At 41.1% G+C, this 27,178-nt stretch overlaps 1 protein-coding gene across 3 annotated transcripts in view; it reads left to right on the forward strand.

Moving 5' to 3' along the window:
* The window catches only part of SIK2 (salt inducible kinase 2), a 128,062-nt gene extending 100,964 nt beyond the window's left edge, over nt 1-27,098 (forward strand). The window contains exons 7-15 of one of the 3 annotated variants that reach the window (XM_079930175.1): nt 368-588; nt 2,187-2,339; nt 13,773-13,937; nt 20,928-21,168; nt 21,642-21,926; nt 22,072-22,235; nt 23,002-23,112; nt 23,843-23,934; nt 24,647-27,098. In XM_079930175.1, coding sequence (XP_079786301.1) covers nt 368-588; nt 2,187-2,339; nt 13,773-13,937; nt 20,928-21,168; nt 21,642-21,926; nt 22,072-22,235; nt 23,002-23,112; nt 23,843-23,934; nt 24,647-25,220 — 2,006 coding nt within the window. In that variant the 3' untranslated portion in view covers nt 25,221-27,098. Of the gene's footprint in view, nt 1-367; nt 589-2,186; nt 2,340-13,772; nt 13,938-20,927; nt 21,169-21,641; nt 21,927-22,071; nt 22,236-23,001; nt 23,113-23,584; nt 23,687-23,842; nt 23,935-24,646 lie in introns of those variants that run through there. The other 2 variants (XM_079930176.1, XM_079930177.1) reach the window with 2 other exon arrangements.
* Nucleotides 27,099-27,178: the final 80 nt, after the last annotated feature.

Genomic DNA, 27,178 nt, shown 5'->3' on the forward strand with positions numbered 1-27,178 from the left:
CTTTTTCTAGGAAGAAGGCTTGTTTTTTTCTTTAGTGGAAATCTAAGTCTGTGTCTAGATATTGTAAGTTGAGAAATTCAGTGAAAAGGTTCATTAAGTACAGAATTGGATAGATCTACACCCTCCTGTTTTTTCTTAAGTATTCATTCACAGTGATGGTTAATTTTGTGCGCCAGCATTCATCATGTGAACTTGACAAATACAAGTAGCCTTCAGGTATTCGTTTATTCATTTGACCTTCTGCTTTCCAGTGGGCACTGTGGAGGGTACAAAGATTAACACCATTGTACAAAGTCACATGAGTCAAGTCAATACCCCAAAGTGCAAGGTGATTTACGTGACTTTTGTAACATTGTGTTTTCTGTAGATTGTGAGCACCTTATTCGAAGGATGTTGGTCCTAGACCCGTCCAAACGGCTAACCATAGCTCAAATCAAGGAGCATAAGTGGATGCTCGTAGAAGTTCCTGTACAGAGACCTGTTCTCTATCCACAAGGGCAAGAAAATGAGCCATCCATTGGGGAGTTTAATGAACAGGTTCTGCGATTGATGCACGGCCTTGGAATAGATCAACAGAAAACCATTGAGGTAAAGTGGTCAGAGATTCGACTAAAGAAATTTTAGGACTCTGTTGTACTTAGTAACTTGAAATTTCATGCTCATACCTGTCATCCTGGTCTTTTAGCCATCCCAGTACCTAGGCCTACTGTTCAGTGTTCCCTGAAGATTTCGTCACACTATATTTATGTTTGCTTTCAATCAATATAAAAATTCCTCCCTTTGCCCCAACTGCCAAAAATATTTAAAAGGAAGTGTTTATATAGGATTGAGAAAAGACAAAGATGGAAGCTTAGCAAATACAAAGTAGAAAGCTTCTTCTAAGATGAAACATGAAGTTCTATACAGGTAATAAGCTAGTTTATATGAAACATAAATGTGCAGATATGGAACAAGGCTGAGGGCTGAGCAGGAAACAAGAAGGGTAGGCATCGGGTTTAGGTTGTGAACTGAAGAAACTCAGAAGGCAAAAACAGGTGGATTCCTGATTTGGAAGTTTTATGGGTCATAGAACTGAGAAGGTCATGAACCTGGGAAATTCCTTGGCAGCTTTGTTTCTGTCCTTTAACAGCTGGCATGTGCATAGGATATGCATATGTTTAATACCCCCGCAACAGGCAAAGAACAAACAGTGCTTTTCAGGATGAAGCATGACAAGAAAGACTATAAAACGCCCCCCTGTGAAGATAAAGTGCTCCAAACTGTGCTGCCTTTTCCTTCATTGCAGCCATAAATGAAACCAGACTGCTTTCCTGCTTTGCTCATCACGTGCTTAGAGAGGTTTTTTTGTACTTGCCCTTGAAGGCAGCTGTGAGTGCAGTTCCCCGGCCTGTGATGTTTGCTGCCAGTGCTCTGCATCTGAGCTGCACTGCACAGCATTCATGCAGCCTGTCATGTGGAATTAGACGCCAAAGGAGCCGTTGTTTTGCTGTTCCGTTAGTATCCTGGGAGAGCTGGCCAGCTAGGGATGTGAAAAATTGGGAAGCGACTTTATTTTCAAGGTTTCAAGAGGGTTGGACCGCGAAAACAAGAGGAAAAAATTACCTAAGAATGGAGACCCAGCGTCTCTCAACCCAGCATCCAGATGTCATTCTCCAGCCCAAAATAATCACCAGAAATTTCCCCAGAGACTTTAATCATTGACTTCAGGGTTTGCAATGGTTTGGACTTGTGTCGAGGCTGTGGAATTAGAGCCTCTGGGCTCAGGTTACTAAACAACCTTACAGCCTAGTTGCAGCTATGAGATGGCACCATATACCGGCATTGGGGAATGTCTGCATGAGACAATGATGGCATTTTCTCTGAATGCAGAAAAATAAATGGATCCTATTAATGTAAAAGAGCCAGTCAAGTCATTCAGAGGTATCATCCTTTATACAATTAATGAAGTTATCTGTCTTCTATTCTAAATTCTGGAATAGCTTTCGTTTTGAGGCATACTTTGCTTGTTACTTTGCTTGTTTTTAAGAACACATGGTATCTTCCCTCCTTTTTAAATTTATTTTTCAGATTTTATTGAAGTATAGTTGATTTACAATGTTGTGTTTTTCCCTCATTTTTTAGAAAGGTTTAAATCATTGAATTGGTTTTTATGGTTCTCTGCCTTTGGCACTTGTTTTCTCTTCCAGGCTTTGCAGAACAAGAGCTATAACCACTTTGCTGCCATCTATTACTTGTTGGTGGAGCGCCTGAAATCACATAGGAGCAGTTTTCCTGTGGAGCAGAGACTTGATGCCCGCCAGCGTCGGCCTAGCACCATCGCCGAACAAACAGTTGCCAAGGTAACACCCCATTAGCAAATAGTCTTATCTGTGCATGTGCCTGTTCACATGTTTGACACATTTTTCATCATGTAGTACAAAGGGTTAGGATTTCATCCTCTACACCTTGTTTTTCTGTAAAGTTTTTTTCTGTCATCGTTCACTAGATCCTCAAATGTTTTATCATCTTCCTATTTTTAAGGATTAAGTTTATTTCAAACAGTTTTTTCTTTAAGGGATTTCTCATTTTTTTTATCATTCACTTATGTTAAGAATTATTGTAACTAGCCTGTACATTCAGTTTCATTTAACAAATTTTTATTGCAGGTTTACTATGTAAACTTCTTTTATTAGACACTACAGGGAAGAGGATGTATAAAAGAGTCATTGCCCTCAGAGTCATTACATTATAGAAGCAAAATAAGACAACATCATGAATAACCATCGTTCAAAATAGAGAAAGGGCAAAATTTAGAAGATACTGTGGATATCATTCTGATAGAGAAAACCTTTTTTTAAAAAAGGGCAGAGGGGAGAGAGATGCATCTGATTGGGAAGGCTTTGTGGGAGAGGCGGTGTTCAAGGTAGAGCTTCACAGCTGTGTAGGACTTTGTTAGGGAGAGGCAGTGGTTAAAGGCATTATACGTAGGCAGAAGCAGTGTGAGCAGAAGTACTAAAGTGAGCAAGCATAGGACTTGTTCAAATTAATTCACTTGAATTAAAGAATAGGGAAATGAAGGAGTTAGAGTGCTAAGTTGAAGCCATGTTGTGAAGGGCTTTGAATGCCAAGGTAAAGAGTTTACTAATAATTCAGGAAGAAATGAAGAACTACTGAAGCCTGTTAAGCAAAAAAGCGATAAAATTATATCCATACTTCAAGCTAGCAATCTGGTAACATTGGGAAGGATAGATTGGCTGCAGAAGAGAAGAAAATTGGAGAGAGCTGTTTAGGAGATGATTGTAGTAGTTGAGATGAGAAACACTGAAGACTTGAGCTAATACTGTGCCAGTGGAAGGAAACAGGAAGGGAGAAGTGTAAGGAACATTTCAGAGGTAGACTCTGGATGAACTTAGCACTGCTCTGGAGAGGCAGCTCAATGTGATGGTTTAAAGCAGGGACTCAAGCACATCCCAGATTCTGCCGTTTCCTGCTGTGGACCTTAAAAAAGTTACTTAAGGTCTTTCTCTGCCTCAGTTTCCCAAGCTTTAAAGTGGGAGTAATTATAGGATGTTAAGACGTTTAAGTTAGGTAATAATTGTTCAGCACTTAAAACAGTGCTATATAAGTGTTTGTTATATAAAGTAATAAATCAATGTTGGGGAGGAAGGGATGACAAATTACAGATGACTCCATTGTTGAGCCCAAGGCTGAGGGAGTCGTGGTGGCAGAGACTCAGCTGCTTATGAGGAACAATGGATCTGAGTCCCTGGAGAGAGGCTAGGGCTTAGGAGAATTGGGAGATCACCTGCATAGAGGTAGAGAAGAGGAGTGGTTCGTTCACATGATCTATTAGGATTTCCATCTACTTACGTGAGTACTTACTTTATTTAAAGTGCAAGTAAGAATCATAGTAGGGGACTTTAACACCCCACTTTCACCAATGGACAGATCATCCAAAATGAAAATACATAAGGAAACACAAGCTTTAAATGATACATTAAACAAGAAGGACTTAATTGACATTTATAGGACATTCCATCTAAAAACAACAGAATACATTTTCTTCTCAAGTGCTTATGGAACATTCTCCAGGATAGATCATATCTTGGGTCACAAATCAAGCCTTGGTAAATTTAAGAGAATTGAAATCGTATCAAGTATCTTTTCCAACCACAATGCTATGAGACTAGATATCAATTACAGGAAAAAACCTGGAAAAAATGCAAATACATGGAGGGTAAACAATACACTACTTAATAACCAAGAGATCACTGAATAAATCAAACAGGAAATCAAAAAATACCTAGAAACAATGAAAACATGATGATGCAAAACCTATGGGATGCAGCAAAAGCAGTTCTAACAGGGAAGTTTATAGCAATACAATCCTACCTCAAGAAACAAGAAATATCTCAAATAAAAAACCTAACCTTACACCTAAAGCAATTAGGGAAAGAAGAACAAAAAAACTCCAAAATTAGCAGAAGGAAAGAAATCATAAAGATCAGATCAGAAATAAATGAAAAAGAAATGAAGGAAATGATAGCAAAGATCAATAAAACTAAAAGCTGGTTCTTCGAGAAGATAAACAAAATTGATAAACCATTAGCTAGACTCATCAAGAAAAAAACGGACAGGACTCAAATTAATAGAATTAGAAATGAAAAAGGAGAAGTAACAACTGACACTGCAGAAGTACAAAGGATCATGAGAGATTACTGCAAGCAACTATATGCCAATAAAATGGACAACCTGGAAGAAATGGACAAATTCTTAGAAATGAACAGCCTCGCGAGACTGAACCAGGAAGAAATAGAAAATATGAACAGACCAATCACAAGCACTGAAATTGAAACTGTGATTAAAAATCTTCCAGCAGGGGGCTTCCCTGGTGGCACAGTGGTTGAGAATCCGCCTGCCAATGCAGGGGACGTGGGTTCGTGCCCTGGTCTGGGAAGATCCCACATGCCACAGAGCGGCTGGGCCCGTGAACCATGGCCACTGAGCCTGCACATCCGGAGCCTGGGCTCCACAACGGGAGAGGCCACAATGGTGAGAGGCCCGAGTACAGGAAAAAAAAAAAAATTTTTCCAGCAAACAAAAGCCCAGGACCAGATGGCTTCACAGGTGAATTCTATCAGACATTTAGAGAAGAGCTAACACCTATCCTTCTCAAACTCTTCCAAAATGTAGCAGAGGGAGGAACACTCCCAAACTCATTCTATGAGGCCACCATCACCCTGATACCAAAACCAGACAAAGATGTCACAAAGAAAGAAAGCTACAGGCCAATATCAGAGATGAACATAGATGCAAAAATCCTCAACAAAATACTAGCAAATAGAATCCAACAGCACATTAAAAGGATCATACACCATGATCAAGTGGGGTTTATCCCAGGAATGCAAGGCTTCTTCAGTATATGCAAATCAATCAATGTGATACATCATATTAACACATTGAAGGGTAAAAACCATATGATCATCTCAATAGATGCAGAAAAAGCTTTTGACAAAATACAACACCCATTTATTATAAAAAACCCTCCAGAAAGTAGGCATAGAGAGAACTTACCTCAACATAATAGAGGCCATATCTGACAAACCCACAGCCAACATCGTTCTCAATGGTGACAAATTGAAACCATTTCCAATATCAGGGACAAGACAAGGTTGGCCACACTCACCACCATTCTTCAACATAGTTTTGGAAGTTTTAGCCACAGGAATCAGAGAAGAAAAAGAAATAAAAGGAATCCAAATCGGAAAAGAAAAGTAAAACTGTCACTGTTTGCAGATGACATGAGAGAATCCTAAAGATGCTACCCGAAAACTACTAGAGCTAATCAATGAATTTGGTAAAGTTGCAGGATACAAAGTTAATGCACAGAAATCTCTTGCATTCCTATACACCAATGATGAAAAATCTGAAAGAGAAATTAAGGAAACACTCCCATTTACCATTACAACAAAAAGAATAAAATACCTAGGAATAAACCTACCTAAGGAGACAAAAGACCTGTATGCAGAAAACTATAAGACACTGATGAAAGAAATTAAAGATGATACAAACAAATGGAGAGATTTACCATGTTCTTGGATTGGAAGAATCAACATTGTGAAAATGACTATACTACCCAAACCAATCTACAGATTCAGTGCAATCCCTATCAAACTACCAATGGCATTTTTCACAGAACTAGAACAAAAAATTTCACAATTTGTATGGAAACACAAAAGACCCTGAACAGCCAAAGGATCTTGAGAAAGAAAAACGGAGCTGGAGGAATCAGACTCCCGGACTTCAGACTATACTACAAAGCTACAGTAATCAAGACAGTATGGTACTGGCACAAAAACAGAAATATAGACCAATGGAAAAGGATAGAAAGCCCAGAGGTAAACCCACACACATTATGGTCACCTTATTTTTGATAAAGGATTCAAGAATATACAATGGAGAAAAGACAGCCTCTTCAATAAGTGCTGGGAAAACTGGACAGCTACATGTAAAAGAATGAAATTAGAACACTCCCTAACACCATACACAAAAATAAATTCAAAATGGATTAGAGACCTAAATATAAGGCCAGACACTATCAAACTCTTAGAGGAAAACATAGGCAGAACACTATGACATAAATCACAGCAAGATCCTTTTTGACCCACCTCCTAGAGAAATGGAAATAAAAACAAAAATAAATAAATGGGACCTAATGCAACTTAAAAGCTTTTGCACAGCAAAGGAAACCATAAACAAGACGAAAAGACAACCCTCAGAATGGGAGAAAATATTTGCAAACGAAGCAACTGACAGAGGATTAATCTCCAAAATTTACAAGCAGCTCATGCAGCTCAATATCAGCAAAACAAACAACCCAATCCAAAAATGGGCATAAGACCTAAATAGACATTTCTCCAAAGAAGATATACAGGTCACCAACAAACATGTGAAAGGATGCTCAACATTACTTATCATTAGAGAAATGCAAATCAAAACTACAATGAGGTGTCACCTCACACCGTTCAGAATGGCCATCATCAAAAAACCTACAAACAATAAATGCTGGAGAGGGTGTGGAGAAAAGGGAACCCTCTTGCACTGTTGGTGGGAATGTAAATTGATACAGCTACTATGGAGAACAGTATGGAGTTTCCTTAAAAAACAAAAACTAGGACTGCCATACGACTCAGCAGTCCCACTACTGGGCATATACCCTGAGAAAACCATAATTCAAAAAGAGTCCTGTACCACAATGTTCATTGCAGCTCTATTTACAATAGCCAGGATATGGAAGCAACCTAAGTGTCCATCGACAGATGAATGGATAAAGAAGATGTGGCACATATATACAATGGAATATTACTCTGCCTTAAAAACAAAACGAAATTGAGTTATTTGTAGTGAGGTGGATGGACCTAGAGTCTGTCATACAGAGTGAAGTAAGTTAGAAAGAGAAAAGCGAATACCATGTGCTAACACATATATATAGAATCTAAAAGAAAAAGAATGGTTCTGAAGAACCTAGGGGCAAGACCGGAATACAGACACAGACGTAGAGAATGGACTTGAGCACATGGAGAGTGGGAAGGGTAAGCTGGGAGGAATTGAGAGAGTGACATGGACATATATACACTACCAAATGTAAAATCGAAAGCTAGTGGGAAGCAGCCGCGTGGCACAGGGAGATCAGATTGGTGCTTTGTGTCCACCTAGAGGGGTGAGATAGGGAGGATGGGAGGGAGACGCAAGAGGGAGGAGATATGGGGATATATGTATATGTATAGCTGATTCACTTTGTTATAAAGCAGAAACTAACACACCATTGTAGAGCAATTGTACTCCAATAAAAATGTTAAATAAATAAATAAATAAAATTAGATAAATAAAAATAAAATAAAGTGCAAGTAAGAGCAAAAGAGTTTTCACTTTGTATTTTTTGTTTGGCAATTTTACAAAATTTATAGAATTATAGTAGAATTTTGCATTGGCTTCTACAGAATATGTGAAAAAGAAACCCCAGGAAATTAAAATCATCTTGATTTTAATAGGTAAATGGTGTACCTTGTTATACATATTTTAATATCTAAAATAATGTGAGTATTGATACTAATGTGAGTAAAATAATATATCAGTAAAATTCCAGATATTTGGGTTGAAGTATCTCTGAGCACTTGGAATCCTTCAAAGTCTAGTGGTATGGCTTTCAAGATAGAGAGGAGGGAGATAAAATGAGAATTCCTAAGTTGGAGTAGTAATAGTGAGATGGAGGGTGCCCCTTCCCTCTGGAAAATGCTGCCAGGCGGAAGGATAGGAAGCAGGAAAGCCCCCATGCTGAGTAGCTTCCCTCCCGAGTCTCTTTATTCTTCTGAAACATTACACAAGTGAGGGTTACATAAACGATTGCTCCTGAGCACACGCATATGTTATTGTACATGATTTCCTTTCATATCTAAACTTGAAGCAGATTCCTTAGATCTCAAGTTATATTTCATTTGGCTTGGGGCTTCTTATGTTTGATCATTTTTTTTATTACCAAGCACCCCGTGAGTTCTTCTCATTTTATGCATTGATCCAAGTTATCATAGAAAGCTATTTATTGTGACTTAAAATGTATCTAATTCAAATAGCAATCTTCAGTGCTCATTCAGAAACGTGTCTTGAGTGCCATCTGGATGCTAAGAAACAGGCACTGGGGTTGAAGAAGATCTCCCTTCCCTACGAGACTTCACATTCTAATGTTTAGTATTGAACTTGTTAAAAAATAGATTTCTCTGTTTTTATGACTATAAATGTGCTTAAAGCTTTAGTAGAGCCTTCTCCCTTTGAATTCTTTGGTGTTCTACTATCTGTTTAAAGAAGTGGCAAATCGCTTGTTGCTTGATAGAGTGATAAGGAACTGGGGAAATCACAAGATCCTTTGCAGAGATCACATGACTTGTGCAATCAAGCAGACCTTGGGTTCCATACTGAGCTGAGTGACTTCAACAAATCAGCATCTCTGAGCTCCAGGGTCCTTAACTATAAAATGGAAATAGCAATACCTACTTCATAAGTTTGCTACAAAGATAAAATTGATTAATTGATACCAGCAGTTCCGTTCAGATAGAGCACTTATGTGCCAGGCACAGTCCCAGTCATCATGGTTTCATAGGTACCCAGGAAACAGTCCCTGCCCTTAAGGAATTTATGGTATAGTGATGAACAACCCATGATTACTACTTAGAAAACATTGAGATTCCCACTTTAGATGGATTTAGAGTACTTATATTTGCCACATAATATACAGGAAATGTTACATCTAATTGACTGCAGGTGACTATTTTTTTAAAATATGCCTTTTTCATGTGAATTCTATCTGCTAGTTTTTAATAGTCCTTCACTCCAACTTTCCATCAACTGTAAGTAGACTAGAATGAAACACTCATCCCAGTTCTTCTTTAATTACTGATTAGAGGCTGCCCTCCACAACTGTAAGAAAAAGTCAACTAGGGCTGCTGTTAACAAAGCACCACAGACTGGGCAGCTTCAACAACAAAGTTTATGTTTTTGCAGTTTTAGAGGCTGGAAGTCCAAGATCAAGGGGCCATCAGGGTTCTGAGGACTCTTCCTGGTGTGTAGATGGCCACCTTCTCACTATGTCCTTGCACATCCTCTTCTCTGCACATACAGGAAGAGAGATCTCTGGTATCTCATCCTCTTCTTAGAGGGACACCAGTCCTTTTGCATTAGGTCCCCACCCTTATGACCTCATTTAACCTTGATTACCTCCTTAAAGGTCCTGTCTACAGATATAGTCACATTGGGTGTTAGGGCTTCAACATATAGATGGGGGCAGGGGCAGGGGGCACAATTCTGTCCATAATAAGCATACTCCTATAGGACCAGTAAAGATTTTTCCTGTAGGAGAAAATGTTATTTTCATTTTAATGGTGCTGGAAAGCATAAAATCAGAAGAAGAGATTCAAGACAATAAACATATGATCTAAAAAGTCATTACAGTTAGTGGACATGGTCATTGTTTATGGCCACTCTTTTTTTTTAATTTATTTTTTTATTGAAGTATAGTTGATTTACAATGTTGTGTTAATTTCTGCTGTACAGAAAAGTGACTCAGTTATACACATATATACACTCTTTTTTATATTCTTTTTCATTATGATTTATCCCAGGATACTGAATATAGTTCCCTTGCTCTTTATCCATTCTATACGTAATAGTTCGCATCTACTATCCCCAGACTCCCAGTCCATCCCTCCCCTACCTCCCCTCCACTTTGGTAACCACAAGTCTGTGCTCTATGCCTGTGAGTCCCTTTCTGTTTTGTAGATAGGTTCATTTGTGCCATATTTTAGATTCTACATATAAGTGATATCATATGGTATTTGTCTTTCTCTTTCTTACTTTCTTCATTTGGTATGATAATCTCTAGTTGCATCCATGTTGCTGCAAATGGCATTATTTCGTTCTTTTTTATGGCTGAGTAGTATTCCATTGTACCACATCTTTTTTTTTTTTACATCTTTATTGGAGTATAATTGCTTTACAATGGTGTGTTAGTTTCTGCTTTATAACAAAGTGAATCAGTTATACATATACATATGTTCCCATATCTCTTCCGTCTTGCATCTCCCTCCCTCCCACCCTCCCTATCCCACCTCTCTAGGTGGTCACAAAGCACCAAGCTGATCTCCCTGTGCTATGCAGCTGCTTCCCACTAACTAGCTATTTTATGTTTGGTAGTGTATATATGTCCATGCCACTCTCTCACTTTGTCACAGCTTACCCTTCCCCCTCCCCATATCCTCAAGTCCATTCTCTAGTAAGTCTGTGTCTTTATTCCTGTTTTACCCCTAGGTTCTTCATGACATTTTTTTTTCTTAAATTCCATATATATGTGTTAGCATACGGTATTTGTCTTTCTCTTTCTGACTTACTTCACTCTGTATGACAGACTCTAGGTCCACCCACCTCATTACAAATAGCTCAATTTCGTTTCTTTTTATGGCTGAGTAATATTCCATTGTATATATGTGCCACATCTTCTTTATCCATTCATCCGATGCTGAACACTTAGGTTGTTTCCATCTCCAGGCTATTATAAATAGAGCTGCAGTGAACATTTTGAGTACCACATCTTCTTTATCCATTCCTCTGTCAATTTACATTTAGGTTGTTTCTGTGTCTGGCGATTGTAAATAGTGCTGCTATGAACATAGGGGTGCATGTATCTTTTTGAATTATAGTTTTGTCTGGATATATACCCAGAAGTGGGATTGCTGGATCATATGGTAATTCTATTTTTAGCTTTCTGAGGAACCTCCATACTGTTTTCCATAGTGGCTGCACCAACTTACATTCCAACCAGTGTAAGAGGGTTCCCTTTTCTCCACATGCTCTCCGGAATTTGTTATTTGTAGACTTTTTAATGATGGCCATTCTGACCGGTGTGTGGTGATATCTCAGTTTAGTTTTGATTTGTATTTCTCTAATAATTAGCAATGTTGAGCATCTTTCCATGTGCCTATTGTGTTTATGGCCACTCTTGGAGAAACTGGTAATATCTGCTTGCTTGGGATATTAATCAACCATCTATTTATTATAATAACATATTCTTTAATCAGATCTTTAGTGCTGGGCATGCTATTTGAATATTTATACTCTAACTTGTGCCAAAAAGACTTCCTTAATCCCGTCAGTGATTGCAAGAATCCTAAAAAGCAGACCCCTGAATCTGTCATTGTATTTCCTGTGAAGCGGCTGTCATAATAAAATGTGTTATTTCTCTGTCCTTACCAAGTTCACAGTAAGTTGTTGTAATCCAGGTTGGATGTGAAAGGAAAATGTGTTATGCTTGGTCTGGCCCAGCACAATCCTGCCATTTAAAAAGTCATAGCTAACAAGAGGCAGGGAGTGAGAAGAACATATCATAGTTATCATGTTGGTATCTCATTTCCAGGGCAGTGTCTACAGGTAGTGCTTTGCCCTGATAAGGAGCAGTCTAATAAATTTGGGAAACAGAAATCAAAGTTCAGCTTTATCCTTTGATTGAAAAACCAATGATAAGGGTAAGAGGAATGTATCAAATATGCTTTATTTGGAAGTTTAAATTTTACATTGTGGCTAAAAAAATTAATTTAAATGACTAATGCTTGAAAGGAAAAAAAAAATGTTTCATCTCAAAAGTGACGAGGATATAGGCCTGAGGAATGATGATATAAGAAAAGCTATTTCTTTATCATGCTCAGAATAATATACAGTGTATTTTCTGTCTCTTTTTACCATCCATATAATACCAACACTTTGCTATTGCTGTTTTGTTCTTTATCTCATGCAGTATATCTAATGATGTTAATGTTGGAATATAAAGTATATTCTAAATATAGTCATAGTCAAGTATAAAGTGTATTTATAACATATTCCCCCATTATTGAAAACCATCAACCTGAAATTTTAACTGGGAACCATTAGCTAGTATCTGAGAACAAAACTGTGTATTCATTTTACTAATTCCTGTATTAAATTATTGTCATCATTTTAAGACTTTAGAAAGGAGGAATTAACATTACTGAGCGAAGGACTTTACATGTTGCCTTTTACAGTCCTAACTTCACTGTGAAGTAGATATTATGACATTTTTCAGAGGCGAAGAAAATAAGATGCAAAGAGTTTAGGTAACTGATTAAGTTCACACAATTAGTAAGTGATGGAGCCCAGAATCAAAACCAGGTCTTGGGAAGGGAAAAGCTAGAATCATACCATTTTGTTCCTTTTCACTTGTTTGAATTTAAAGCTCACCATCCTATATCCCTTAAAGTGACAATGGCAGAAAAAATACAGGCCATTCCTCTGCCTTTTAGAAACTGGTATGATGTTTGTTCCCTCAGATATTTTGCAATGTCTGTTAGTTCAAAAGGCATCTAATAAATTATTCTGCTAGTTTTGAAGAAATGGGGAGGAAAGGAGTATCCAGCGGTTTCATCTTCAAAATCAATTCTTGCCAATTGTCATAAAGGAAAATTCTCTTTTAAATGAAGACTTTGTAATACTTGTTTACTTAGAATTTTTAACAGAGGAGACATGGAGAATGGACTTTCTAGAGTAGGTTGACTTCAGGAACATAACTTGCTCAGCAATAAGCATCTCTGTTTCCACTGGGCAAGCAGGCTGTGTGTGTTCAGTCTGTGCGTCTCTTTCAACATTCCTGTCCCCTCCGAGTAGCTGCTGCTTCTCTCTTCTTCCTCTACACTCACTCCCTTGCCAAGAAATATATACCATCTCACTTCGTACCCCACCAAAAAAAAAAAAAAAGAGATGCAGGTAGATAGCCCTTATTGCAGTGTACTTTGTATTACAGTTAGTTGTGTGTGTATCTTATCTCTGGTTCAGTTTTGATCTCCTACTCTTAGAGACTGGGACTTCTCTATTCTTCTTTGTATCTTTCCAAGGTAATATATTTAAGGATATAGCCAATATATGTTCATTGAATTGAAAAAGAGTGTCTTAGATTCTTTACAAAGGCTAGCTTTCCTGTCATCTGTGAAAGTTATGCACCTCATCATGGAACAGGAACGAAATTCTGTACAACCTATCTCAGAATAATTGATTGCTAGACTGCTTCAGATCGATACCTGTACCATGTTCGTACTTCATCACATCTTTTCTGGAGTTTCCAACAAATCACTATTTACCCTTTAATTACATCAGGAAGAATTGTTTTATTTCAAGAATTTTGTATATTTATATAGAAAGTATTAATGTTCCCAAACTTTCTGTTCTTGCCATATTTACAGACACAAACTGTGGGACTCCCAGTGACGGTGCATTCACCAAACGTGCGAGTGATGCGATCTGCCCTCCTCCCACAGGCATCCAATGTGGACACCTTCACGTTTCCAGCATCCGGCTGTCAGGCGGAAGCAGCATTCATGGAGGAAGAGTGTGTCGACACTCCAAAGGTACAGATGTGTTTGAGAGACTCCAAGCTTGTTGGTTGGCTGGAGATTTCAACTCTGTCCACACAAATGTTGTACTTCGGCTTAGCTGAACTTTGTCATTTCCTCAAGTCACTTGGGAGGAGTTGTTTTTGTGCAGAAGACCTGAGAAAAGTATCCAGGCCTAACCTCGCTCTCTCTCCATCTTGTCATTACGACGGTTATATAACATGTCAGATCTCGTGTACTTTTCAGAATCCTTCTTCATTCTCTTTCCTTAACCAATTCCTTCTCTCAAGTTCTAGATCCCTCATAGGTTTTGGATTTTTTTTTAAACCAATTGTAATTCTGAAAACAAAAGTATAACTATTGTGCTAAATTGGGCTTTGCCTATGTTATTATGGCCTCTCTTCTGCTGCCTGTGCTGCAGCTACAAAATGATGAGCCATCTTTTTTGGTCAGTTAAACATCTTTTTGTGTCCAGTTTGAACATACTTAAAGGAGATAAGTTTATTCTGGTGTGCTGCATAAAGTTGACTTTTAGTATATGGAACATGACAGCTTCCCTCATTTAATGAATATTTATTTAACTTCTAATTTGTGTTTTATATACTTAGCATCCAGTGATATACAGAGGATCATATTAATGAGCAGGTCTTAGAGTATGTTTAAAATAGACTCTGTTCTTCACTAGCTGTGTGAACTTGGATAAAGTGGCTAACTTCTTTGAACCTCCATTTCTCTTGTGTAAAACAAGGATACCAACTTTATGAGACTGTTGTGAGGATTAATTGAAAGAATGTGTGTGAGGTTTTGGGCAAATTGTAGATACTCAGCAAATATTGGTTTCCTGTCTTTTTAGGCTCGTTAGGTAATAAAAAGATGACTCAGACATTAGTTCTGCCTCAAAGTTTGTAGTCTAGCAGAAGAGACATGAAGCTTAACTAAAGGTAATGTGCCAGGTACTGAATAAATTGATAAAACATAATTGGTCCCTTAAAGAGATAAAAAAATCAAAGTGCTGCAAAACTAGAAGGAGACGGGGGAGTTGCTTTTAGTTCATTTGATCAGGAATGTCTTTGGTTTAACTGTCAGAGCTGGGAATTGAGAGGAGGGCAGAATCAGGGTGGATGGAAACTAGGGTGTGATATCTCGGTGGAGGGAAAGGCCTGAGCAACAAGCAAACGTCAGGAAAGCCTGGGTCCCTCTAAGTCAGAGCAGGAGCTCAGTGTGGCTGAGGGAGAGGGCGTGTGAAGGGAAGTTGTACAAAATAAAGACAAATAGCCTTGCTTTGAATGGCAAGCCAAGGGATAGACTCTTTCTCTAGGTTGGGGCTCTCAACAGGGGAACATGTTTCAGTATTATCAAGAGAGTTTTTTCTGGGACTTCCCTGGTGGTCCAGCGGTTAAGACTCTGTGCTCTCAATGGAGGGGGCTCAGCTTCGATCCCTGGTCACAGAACTAGATCCCACATGCCACAACTAAGACCTGGTGCAGCCAAATAAATAAATAAATATTTTTTTTAATAAAGAGAGAGTTTTTGGGACTGCCCTGGTGGCACAGTGGTTGGGACTCCCCGCCTCCAATGCAGGGGGCCTGGGTTCAATCCCTGGTCAGGAAACTAGATCCCACATGCATGCCGCAACTAAGAGTTCACATGCCGCAACTAAGGAGCTGGCGAGCCACAACTAAGGAACCCTCGGGTCACGACTAAGGAATCCACGTGCCACAACCAAGGAGCCGATGAGCTGCAACTAAGGAGCCCACCTGCCACAACTAAGACCCGGCGCGACCAAATAAATAAAATTAAATTGTAAAAAAAAAGAGTTTTTTCCAAATGGACCTTCTCCAAGGTAGTAGGAAACAATCGGAGATTTTTTGATAAGGAAACACCATGATCCATATTGTGCTTCAGAAATGAACCTGGAAGGGTCCGTAGCCTGCATTGGATAGGAGAGAGACTGGTGACAAGCACAGTAGAAGGTTAGAGTGTGTGTCAGGGGAGGTGACAAGGGCTTGAGCTAGGATGGTGCCCGTGAAACTGGAGAGGAGGGGATGGTATAAATGAGATTGCACAGATAAAACTGATAGACTGTTAGGGTCCAGAGAAAAGAAGTCCAGACCGATAACAGTATTTTGAGCCTTGATGATCAGGAAGGTGAATAGCATTTTCAGAAATAGGGAGCTCTGGAGGTAGAGCTGATTCAGAAGTTAAGTAATGAGTAATGACTAGAGCGTAGTCAAGGCACCTTGATGCTGGGCTGCCATAAGCAGGTGTTAAGCCGGGTTCCTGACCCTGAGGAGTTAGTGTCCCTGTCCCTGAGGACGAGGCCACTTCCTGTGGACAGTCTGTTCCTCTGCCTGTGGTTGCCTAGCATGTTCAAATCCTCATAAACTGCTATTACATTCTCACCCAGAAATTTAGACATAAATTGAGGCAACATCACTCATTTATTTTTAAAATCTAATCCCCTTGAAAAAATTAAAATGCAGTCTGCTTAAAGCTTGGCTATGAGGGCCTCAGGCCCAAAACACAGATTGGGCACTGTCTGCCGTATTATATAGGGCAAGCTATTTTTAAAGCTTGTGATTGTTACCGTAACTAGGAAACAGACAGGAAATGAATGATTTTGTGAAAGATATAGACAGAAGCTAGATGGCATATTTGCATTTGTAGGAAGAGCAATGCCATGCTGGAACTGGCCACCCACACTGGCAGGGCCACCTTGGCACTCAGCCAGGCCGTAGACATCCGCTGGTCTTATTTGCGTACCATTTCATCTATGTCAGCAGTACTCTTTGTGCCTCTTCCCTCCCTAGCACCTCTTTCTCTGGGGCCCATAAATAAACGCACACACACAAAACCGTCAGACAGAGATACTAGCCCTTTGTTGTTGGTCTTGCTTCATATGCATTTCCTCTAACACCTATTTGTTGTCGTCTAAAGGATGCCGCGTAACTGCATGTGTTGCTCAGTCATTTCTGCTCGCGATTGGTGGCAGATGTTGTGCGCCTTGGAGGTTTCGCTTCTCCTTCTCTCCCAGAAGTCTTCAACTTAAACTTATCAGTAAAATCCCTCAGGAAGTCTGCACTGAAACATGGGTTTGGGGTTGCTCCCAAAATAGCACCTTTCTGAGACAGTCACCTAACTCTGAGCAGTAACCGAGCCCCCAGGTGGTACAGAGCCCATACAGGAGCAGATGCAAGCCCTGTAGGGTCAGTCTCTCACTTTTGAGAGTTTCTTTGGAATAATGGACTTTATACATACACACACATACGGACACTTCAGTCAGTTTTAACATTTTATTAAAGTTCTATGAGAAAAGGATTTTCCAAGTTACCGTCTCCATGTCCGGATAGTGGAAGGGAACTGTGAAACTAAACTATGAAAGTGCAAGTGTAGTAGAGCTGTTCATGTCTATTGACGTTTTTAATACCTTTTTTAAATTATAAAGGTAGTACACATGACAAAAGATCTAAGAAGGATATTCATCAAAAACTCTTAATCGTGTTAACCTCTAAGACTTTGTAAAGGGGAGAAATTGCACTTTTACTTCTGACTTTGGATTTTTAAATTTCTAATTAAAAGACATCAAACCAGTCAGAATCACACATGGAAAATTCAAAGAGGGATAAAGGAAAAAAATTAATTTATCCATAGTCCCCCTACCCAAAGGTAAGCCCATTTTGACACGTTTCCTTAGAGTAGGTTATAGATGGATGGATAGATGGATGGGTGGGTGGATGAGTATAGGGTGACTCAGTACGTAGGTAGACTTGTTAAAACAAAATTTTATTCTATTATATGTAATTTTGTACCTTGCTTTTATGTAATATAACATCATGAGCATTTTTCCCATACCATGAAATCTTCTTTGAAAGCATGAGTTATATTTAACAACTGCCTAATATATTGTATTAGATGCACCCTTATTTAACTACTCTTCTATTTTTGGACATCAGGTACTTGAATATTTTTTGCTTCCTTACATATGCTTCAGGTGAATATCCCTGTGTCTAAATTTTTGACTATACCTTTTATTATTTCCCTAGGATAAATTTCTGGAACTGGGTTATCTAGTGCTTTTCTTCCTCACCTGGTTGTTTGTTTAATTTGCCTCAAGATGGTAAAAATGCTTTAAAAGAAAATGTTGTTGTTTTATTCTCATGCTTTAAAAATTTTTTGTTATAAAATAGCATTCTCTTTGGTCCAGAAATAATGTTAATATACACAGTGTTTTAGTTAATCCTCCCAAACAACTTTACTCCCATTTTACAAGTGAACGAAAAAAAAAAGAGCTTTATAGAAGTTAACAACTTGCCTTAATAAGTGATGGAGCTGAGGTTTGAGCCTCTTCAATATATGCCAAACTTGCCAGGCACTTAGGATACAAATTAAATAAGGCACATTCCCAGCCTCCAAGCTCACTGGCTAGTACTATACGTTGGTCTACCGTGTTAGTCAGCTCTTTAGAGGCTCCATCTCCAATATAGCCACACTGATGTTAGGGCTTCAATATATGAATCTAAGGGGAGATACAAACATTCAGTCCATAACAGTCTAGCAATCTCCTGTGCTAGAATCTTGTGTATGTGGTAAGCTCAGGGGTATTATCAATTAGTGGTGGGGTTTCTGAGAGGCTGACTCCCACATGTATGCTATCTACTGCATCTGAGATCTCTTATCAGAAGGGAAGTGATCTACTGAACTTTAAGGAAAGGCAAAAACACTGTGTTGGAAAATGTACGTTTTACCCACCCATATTGTATTTTGCAGTCTTAGAGTTTACAGTTAGCCTGGATTGTTTCCTAGAGCAAAAGATCTCATTTCTAGCAGCTTAGGTCACTGAGATAGATCAGCCCATGTTACAGTCACAAAATCCTAGAGTTTAATTTGTTATATCAAGTCCCTGGGTAAACTGGCAGGCAAAGGTGGCATGATTATCACCTGTTTCAGGAACTGATCTTAGAGATGGAAGTGTTCACACCTGTAAACTGAATGAGCTCTAGGGCAGCTTTCTGTTCATACCTCTTAACTGTGAAAGGGTCACCACAGCATTTTCTGCTTCAGTCATCACCAAGCATCATCTGAAAAACCAGATCATTGTCATCTACCTGTCCCAGGGTGAAACTGAATTCAGCAAACATTGTTAAATGAATGATAAAAATTCTTCTTGTAGTCTAGATGAGGAAATAAATTTATAAGCAGACAATTTAAGAAAAATCGTAAATTTGGGGGGACTGCAAGGTTTTTTGAGTACTCAGAAAAAAGTGGCCTTTCTCTACTAAGGAAAGAAAGGCATGGTTGTAAGGCGGTACTTGCAAAATATTTCTTGCAAGAAACATCTGACAAAATTTTGACATATGCTATAAAATGTAAAGATGCTCAGTAGATATTTACTTGATAACAGTCTTTTCTCTGTTGTTTTTTATTCATTTCCAAATCATCCTTGGCTAGTCTTAGAAAATTATGCTAGTAGACAGTCAAGGAACATAGCGTAGAGTTATGAATGTTAAGTCCCCAAGCCACCATTCTTTCCTACAAGAAAACTTTCAAGTTTAGTTAAAAAGGGAACACTTATCTGGGGATGGTTGAAGGGGAGCATAATTGTTCCTGGCCAGATTTCAGAGTTTTTGTTTTCTGGTGCCATGGAGAAGATTGGTCTTAGTCTAGGAAGAAAGCATTTTCTACCCTTCCTTTTAAGTGGCCACTTGTCACTTTAAAACCCTGTAGTGCATTAGCTGCCTTATCCAAGTAATGGCTACAGCCCAGAACAGATTTTATGGAATAACCATCCCCTCCCCCAAGCAAACAACGATCTGAGTCACCCAAGTCTCCCTCTCCAAATAAAGGGCCTCGCAGCGCCTTCAGATTGGTTGCCATAAGAGGAAAGTTTCCTGTGTCTGGCATAGCGATGTCCCACGTCACCTCTCACATACATGAGCCTCTCCAGCTTCCAAAAGAAACAATAGCGCTACCCGGTGTATTCCAGGTGAAAGTACTGCTGGGAGCTCAGTCTTTTGCCTGGCTGTTCCTGAGCAGCTATTCATAGGAGAAAACTGGATTGATTTCCATGGGGGGATAGATAAGGTAATGAGGTAAATAATTGCCTCCTCGTTGGGGCTTTTACCAGCCAGAAGAACTCGCAACCACAGCTCCCCTTTGTGGGCTGTGTCTGCCCCCCCAAGGTGGTTTGCTTGGCAACTGCAGAGGAAGGCGACGCTCTCACTCAGGAGCTGTGCTGAGCTCATCCCGTGGGATAGGAAGCGCAGATACTGTGTGTGTTGCTGGAGCGGAGAGAATTCAGAGCGCTGCCGCTCGTTAACCTCTGCTGGAATTTGGGGCCTGTGAGTCATTTGTTATTCTATAATGGAAGGCTTTGGCTGTTTGCCATTTGAATTTTGTTTTCACTCCTTTTTGTGGTATGTCCGTCTTTAAAGAATTCTTTCTTCCATTCCTTAGGCACATAGAACCAACTAAAGACTAAATCCAATGTGCAGGTACTTAAATTATGCATATAGAAGTATGTGTAGAGCCTTCCAGTATGTTTCGTGGTTGAACGTTAGAAGAATGCTGGTGACTACTCTTTTCTTATCTATCAGCCGTGCAGTTGGTTTTGTTTTCTTTTTACTAAATCTCATCTTCCCCCTCTTCATTTCCCTTATTTAAAAAAAATAATAATAATTGGTAGGCCTCAAGCTAATAGACCCTATTCATCTGGAAACCACTAAAAAAAAGTGTTCATTGTAATCATGATGACTCAGAGAAACCTGGGAGGCAGTGCCAGTTTGGGTCATAATGGGCTTCTGTCTCTTAAGTGCTGCTGTTGGTTGACTTGCCTTAACTTCTAATCTACATGGTTGTCATTAGTAACCAATATGTACATTTTTAATATTTTACTTAATTTGTAATTGGCCAGAGGTCCTGACATTTTTGCCTTTGTGGATTCTTCAAGTGTCTCAGCAGAGCAGCGCCTGATAGCTCCTCTCACATCCCTGTCACACTGACATTTAGGTAAATGGCTGTCTCCTGGACCCTGTGCCTCCTGTCCTGGCGAGGAAGGGGTGCCAGTCACTGCCCAGCGACGTGATGGAGACCTCCATTGATGAAGGGCTGGAGACAGAAGGAGAGGCCGAGGAAGACCCCGGGCGGGCCCTGGGCGCCTTCCAGTCCACACGCGGCGGGCAGAGGCGGCACACTCTGTCGGAAGTGACCAATCAGCTGGCCGTGATGCCTGGTTCAGGTACGCTTTCCAGTAAGTGCCGGCCTGGGTCTTCCCGGCATCTTGAGTCTTCTCCAAGAAACAGGAATGATACCAACCAGCCCCTGGAATGTTGTCTATGTCTTGTTTCTTTGTGGACCACATGCAGCAGGAGTTAAGATTAGGCCTGCTCAGCAGCTCTCAGAGATTAAAATGAAACGTCTCTGAGTGGCCTCCCCTGACGCCCAGGATTCATCCGAGTGCAATGTGACTCATCGAGGCCTCTGGCTCTTTTGGAGTGGCCAAGATCTTGTGGGTACAGGTTCTGGAGTGTCTTCACCACAGAATTCGAAGCTGATTAAATTGACATGTAAAAAAGTTCTGAAAAGATGTTTTGGTTAGAAATTAAGGACACTGTTGCTGTGGAAACTCAAGCTAGTTATGCTTTGTATCCCATGTTCCAAGAAGTTGCAATTGATTGGTGGTCATATTGGTGTTGTGTTTTGTTTTTGTCTTTTCTCTTGAAGGGAAAATTTTCTCCATGAGTGACAACCCCTCCCTTGACAGTGTGGACTCTGAGTATGATATGGGGTCTGTTCAGAGGGACCTGCACTTTCTTGAGGACAACCCTTCCCTTAAGGACATCATGTTAGCCAATCAGCCCTCACCCCGCATGACGTCTCCCTTCGTGAGCCTGAGACCTGCCAACCCCACCATGCAGGCTCTGAGCTCCCAGAAACGAGAGGCCCACAACAGGTCTCCAGTGAGCTTCAGAGAGGGCCGCCGGGCGTCAGACACTTCCCTCACCCAAGGTGACTGCCTGCCTTCTCTGCTGGCTCCTACAGCTCTTGTGTTGTAGGACTGGGTGGGGTTTGTTGCCATGTTGGTTTCATACCTCTGGTCACTGAAAGGCCTTGTGTTTTATTTAAACTGTTTGGTCGTTGTTCTTTCTTTCAGGAATTGTAGCATTTAGACAGCATCTTCAGAATCTGGCTAGAACCAAAGGAATCCTAGAGTTGAACAAAGTGCAGTTGCTCTATGAGCAGCTAGGATCAGAGGCAGACCCTAACCTGGCATCGCCTGCTCCTCAGCTCCAAGACCTGGGCAGCAGTTGCCCTCAGGTGCGTGCTCTGGGCCCTGCCCACAGTGGCTAGGTGAGAATAAGGCATCAGTTCGTCCTGATGGTGTGTCATTTCATTTAGAGGATTTACTCCAGTCCTGGAGCAAACAGGGTTCTTTTGGAAAGACCACAGCCTGAAGGCCTTCCTTGTTGCTGCCATCTGCCTGACAGGTTGGGTTAGACCCTTCCACGCTGGCCCAGGTGATCAGTACCACATGGAGGCTTGGATGCTGCCAAGCGATGCTCGGTTCATAGGGCAGATTTTATATGAATTATACCCCTTAAGGGTCTTCCTTGAACGCCCCTCCCTTCATGCGCACACACACAGAAAACAAATAACAGTACAAATGAGAAGCTTGTTGCCACTATTTTTGATGTGATATCACTTCACTAAATATTATAAGTGAATTATTTATGCTAAAAATACAAAAACTATTGCTGTTTATTTAATACATTTTATTTGAGCCCATTTTCAGTACATCAGGGATATTATAGCATTTGATGCCCACATGAAGGTAATAAGCTTCTGTTGACATCAGGGGCCTTTGCTCCAGTACTGACTAGGTAATCGTTTACTACAGGTAATGCATGTATACACTTTCTGCAAAGTGATTAACCCTCAGCCTACTAGTTACTGTAAAAGCATTGAGGGTCATGTCTTAACAGAGTTGGAGTTCCCCTTGGACATTTGCCAAGGTGCTTAAACTGAGATTTGAAACTTTCTCCCACGTGGGAAATTGAAAGTGTTTCCACCCCTTGCTCCTCAGGGGGAAGCTCCTCCTCAGCAGAAGAGCGTGTCTGCGCTCCCCGGCAGCGCGCACCCTCAGCTCTCCCAGCGGCACAGCCTAGAAGCCCAGTACCTGCAGCACAGACTCCAGGTGGGATCCTCCCCCTTGTTGCTCCAGCTCACTTTGTTCGTCCTGAATCTGCCTTTCTGCAAAGCAGGAACCTGTTTTGCTTGGTATTTTTTTAGGGCAGCTGCTTAATTCCTTTATAGGCAGGTGGGTCTGACTCTGCACTTGCAGTTTCTAGAAACATGTTCAGACTTAGCCTTGTGCTCTGTCTTGGCAGCAGAAAAGGTCTGTCCTCAGACTCCAGGAAAGGGTACTGCCACTGAGCAGCAGGAAAGGGAACCCTGGTTTCTTTACTTCTATATTATGCCTCTTAGTGAATAATAAATAAAATGGAAATCTCGAGTCAGCAAAAAATGTACTATCAGCTCTCTATTGGTGCCCAAAAATCTTTAAAAATGATACAACATAGATCCCATAAAGAATGAATCATTTGTTCATTCAGCAGGTGCCATGGCCTTTGCTATAGATCTAACTCCACTTTTCTCATTGTTTTTAGTCTCCATGAACCTCCCGGTCCTAGAGAACTTTTAGAGACAGAAAAGTGAAGCAGGTTAGAGCTGAGACAGCCCAGGCCTGCTGACCCAATGCTGCTGGGCCACAGGTTCTCCCAGGGTCTCAACGAGCAAGTGTCAGTCCCTGCATCCTGCGCAGATTCTGGAGGACTCACTTGGCTTCGTCCTCCAGGCAGAAGTACAGTCTAATGACTGCGTCCTAGATGACAACATGTCACGCTTGTATTTTTCTGCTCTTCCAGAAGCCCAGCCTTCTGTCAAAAGCCCAGAACACCTGTCAGCTTTATTGTAAAGAACCACCACGGAGCCTTGAACAGCAGCTGCAAGAACACAGGTGAGAGATGGTGGTTGGCCAAAGAAATCACTTTCTTTGTGGCAGACAAGCTGGGTATGTTGTCCTTTCCCCTAGTATTTGCCTCTACCAGGAAAACAGGTTTCAGTACGCTAACATGGATATTCCACTGTCCATGGACTATAAGCCTGTCAGGGAGTAGCAGCCTTAAGCATGCTTTGTTTTCTTTTTCTCCTAGTGTTTCCCCTTTGGGCTAGGAATAGACCTAAGCTTTCAGGATCCGTGAGCTACTGCAGTTTAAGTGGGTTATACTGGAGAGAAGACCTCCATCCTCCCTTGTAGTAATCCCGTGCCCCCAGGCCTCACTAGTAGAAACACCTTGGCCAAGGTAGAACTACCCTAATCCATCAACCTACAGACACCCACAGAGACCAAGGTGTCAACCCCGCTTCAAAACACTCCAGATGGGAAATCAGCCTCTTGTTTCATAGGGAGGAAAAAAGAGTCTTAGAGAAAAGGAATTCGTGTTCACTTGAGCACTGAGGGATCAGCCAGAATTGGGGGACAAAAAATAAGATTGGGTTTAAGAAACCAAACATGACTGGTTCCTACCCCCACTTTTTTTTTTTTTTTCTCCTGCCGTGGGAAAGAGAGAAGTGGGAGGACGGACACTAATGACTGATACTGGATTTACATTAAAATTGCCGTCACTGAAGAAGATTTAAAATTCTTTCTTTTGGTATTGCCAACTTAGACTCCAACAGAAGCGGCTCTTCCTCCAGAAACAGTCTCAGCTGCAGGCATATTTTAATCAGATGCAGATAGCAGAGAGCTCGTACCCACAGCCCCTTCCCCACCAGGAGACACCGCCGCCATCCCAGCAGCCGCCGCCCTTCAGCCTGACCCAGCCCCTGAGCCCCGTCCTGGAGCCTGCCTCGGAGCAAATGCAGTACAGCCCTTTCCTCAGCCAGTACCGGGAGATGGGGCTGCAGCCGCTGTCCGCCTCGCCAGGTCCCCGGGCTGCTCCCCCGCCACCGCCCCCGCAGCACTCAGGGGCCACCCGGGCACCCTTACAGTTCTCCTATCAGACTTGCGAGCTGCCAGGCGCGGCCTCCCCCGAGCCAGACCGCCCCGGTCCCTGTCAGTACTCCCTGGATGGAGCCCAGCAGAGCGGCCTGGCGGCGCCGGGCTGTCCCAGGAGCTCAGGACTGCAGGAGGCCCCCTCCAGCTATGACCCTCTAGCGCTCTCGGAGTTCCCTGGACTCTTTGATTGTGAAATGCTGGAAGCCGTGGACCCACAGCACAGTGGCTACGTCCTGGTAAATTAACCTCAGCGTGGGAAGTGAGGCGGGTCAGGTGAAGAGAGTGTGTATTTCTATTTTTATTCCAGCCTTTTCAATTTAAAACTTATTTTCCCCCCCTCTCCCTGATGGGGAAAAAGTCAAGTCACCCAACTGGAATCAGAGGGCCTGGCCGGGTGGATGTTGCTTCCTCATGGCTCCGTCCCACCATGGGTTTCTGTGGCAAGTGCTGGAACATAGTTGTAGGCTGCAGCTCATGCCCTTAGGTCAAGTGGAGCAAGCTCTCATCAGAGCCACCAACAAAAGTTTTATAAGAAGAAGACATCCAGACCTAGGTTTTACACAGAACTACATCAGTTCATTATCGAGGGAAACCTTGGTGAAAGCAGGAAAAAATGTGTGCCGTTACGTATAGGCAAAAAAAAAAGGCAAGAAACCAAGCAACAGCATGTTCCTTAAAGGCAAATCAAGAATACATGATGAAATTTGATGCACAGGAAATAAAAGAAAGTTGTACTTTGTCAGTGAATCATAAGTTCTAAGCTGCTGATGCAAGTTGTCCCCGAGATCACTGCCAAGCGGTAAGAGCGTGAGCTTTGTTTCAGGGCCCACTGAGTAACAGCGGGTACTGACCCCTGAGACTGGCAGTCACCTCCATCTGAGAATAGGTGACACACCTCTTCAGAGGGTGCCCTGGGTCACAGTGTCCTCAGAGCTCCAAAGATGTCGCCTGTGGAACCAAGAGATGCACCGCAGTGGAGACCAGGGGCAGGAAACTCAAGAAACCATCAAGAACAGCAGCCCTGGGCCGGGGAAGACGGGCGCTTCCTGCACAGTCTTCTGTGGAGACTTCTGGTTTGGGGCAGTTGGTCTTTAGAGGAATTAGCGTCTCTTTTAAAATGTAATAACTACTTTGACTTTACACTAGATGTTGCTAGTCATTTATTGAGCTTTGTATATTTGGACAGTTTCATATAGGGCTTAGAAATTTTAAGGATGAGAAAAATGAACTTTTATCTCCCATGTGAAGTGGTAGTGCTGTGCCTTTTTCCCCCCAGATCATGCTTTAATGATTTCTTTTCTGTAGAAACCAACAGTTTTCCATTTATGTCGATGCTAAATCCAAAGTCACTTCAGAGTTTGTTTTCCACCATGTGGGAATCACATCCTTAATTTCCTTAGAGTTTTGACTTGCAATGAAATGTTCAAGTATTACAGCAATATTCAAAAGACCACAGAGGTGTTAACCATTGAAGCAGATCATCTGCCAACCACAGTGTATACTATTAACCCTTACGATCCAGTCATCAGAATAAGTAACAAAGATGCTACGGCTAGTTGACTGTGTACTTAGAAGTAAGGAGTAATCTGTCATTTGGACAGTAACATCCAAGTGTTACAAATTCAGTGTTATTTACAAAGACTATGTTTCTGTCCTTTAGAATGGCTTGTCCTATCAGCAGATGAATGCGTTAAGCACAAAGCATCTTCCTTAAAGCACAAAGAAGAGAGATACTACACTGATGCTGCATCTAGAAAACACCTTTAAGTTGCCTTTCCTCTTTGTAGTACGTGTCCACGCAGGTGGGGAGAAACATGGAAGGTCTGGGAGTTCTGTCCTGGCTCCTCTTGGTGCCAGGACGCTCCACAGAGGCCCTCTGCTTGGGGTTGGCCTCTGGGTGTGAGCAAGGGAGGGTGGTGTGGAGGACGCATTTTTGTGATTTGACAACACGCAGTGAAAACCCAGGAAGAAGGAATTAGGTTCCTTCTACGGATTGTTTATTCCTCCTCATGCTTAAGATTGATGATTTCGTGAAATAGACACCATCATTTCATTTAAGAGATCCTTTCATTAAGACCTCTAACCTGTTTTAAGTCTTTGCAAAATAAGGCAGTTATAAAACAGGGCTTGATTTGTTTAGACAGAAGGATGTTTTCCCAAAATGTTCTACAGAAGCGCTATAATATTTATGAAATTAAAATGC

The sequence above is a fragment of the Stenella coeruleoalba genome (genome assembly GCF_951394435.1).
Source record: "Stenella coeruleoalba genome assembly, chromosome: 8".
NCBI classification, from domain to species: domain Eukaryota; kingdom Metazoa; phylum Chordata; class Mammalia; order Artiodactyla; family Delphinidae; genus Stenella; species Stenella coeruleoalba.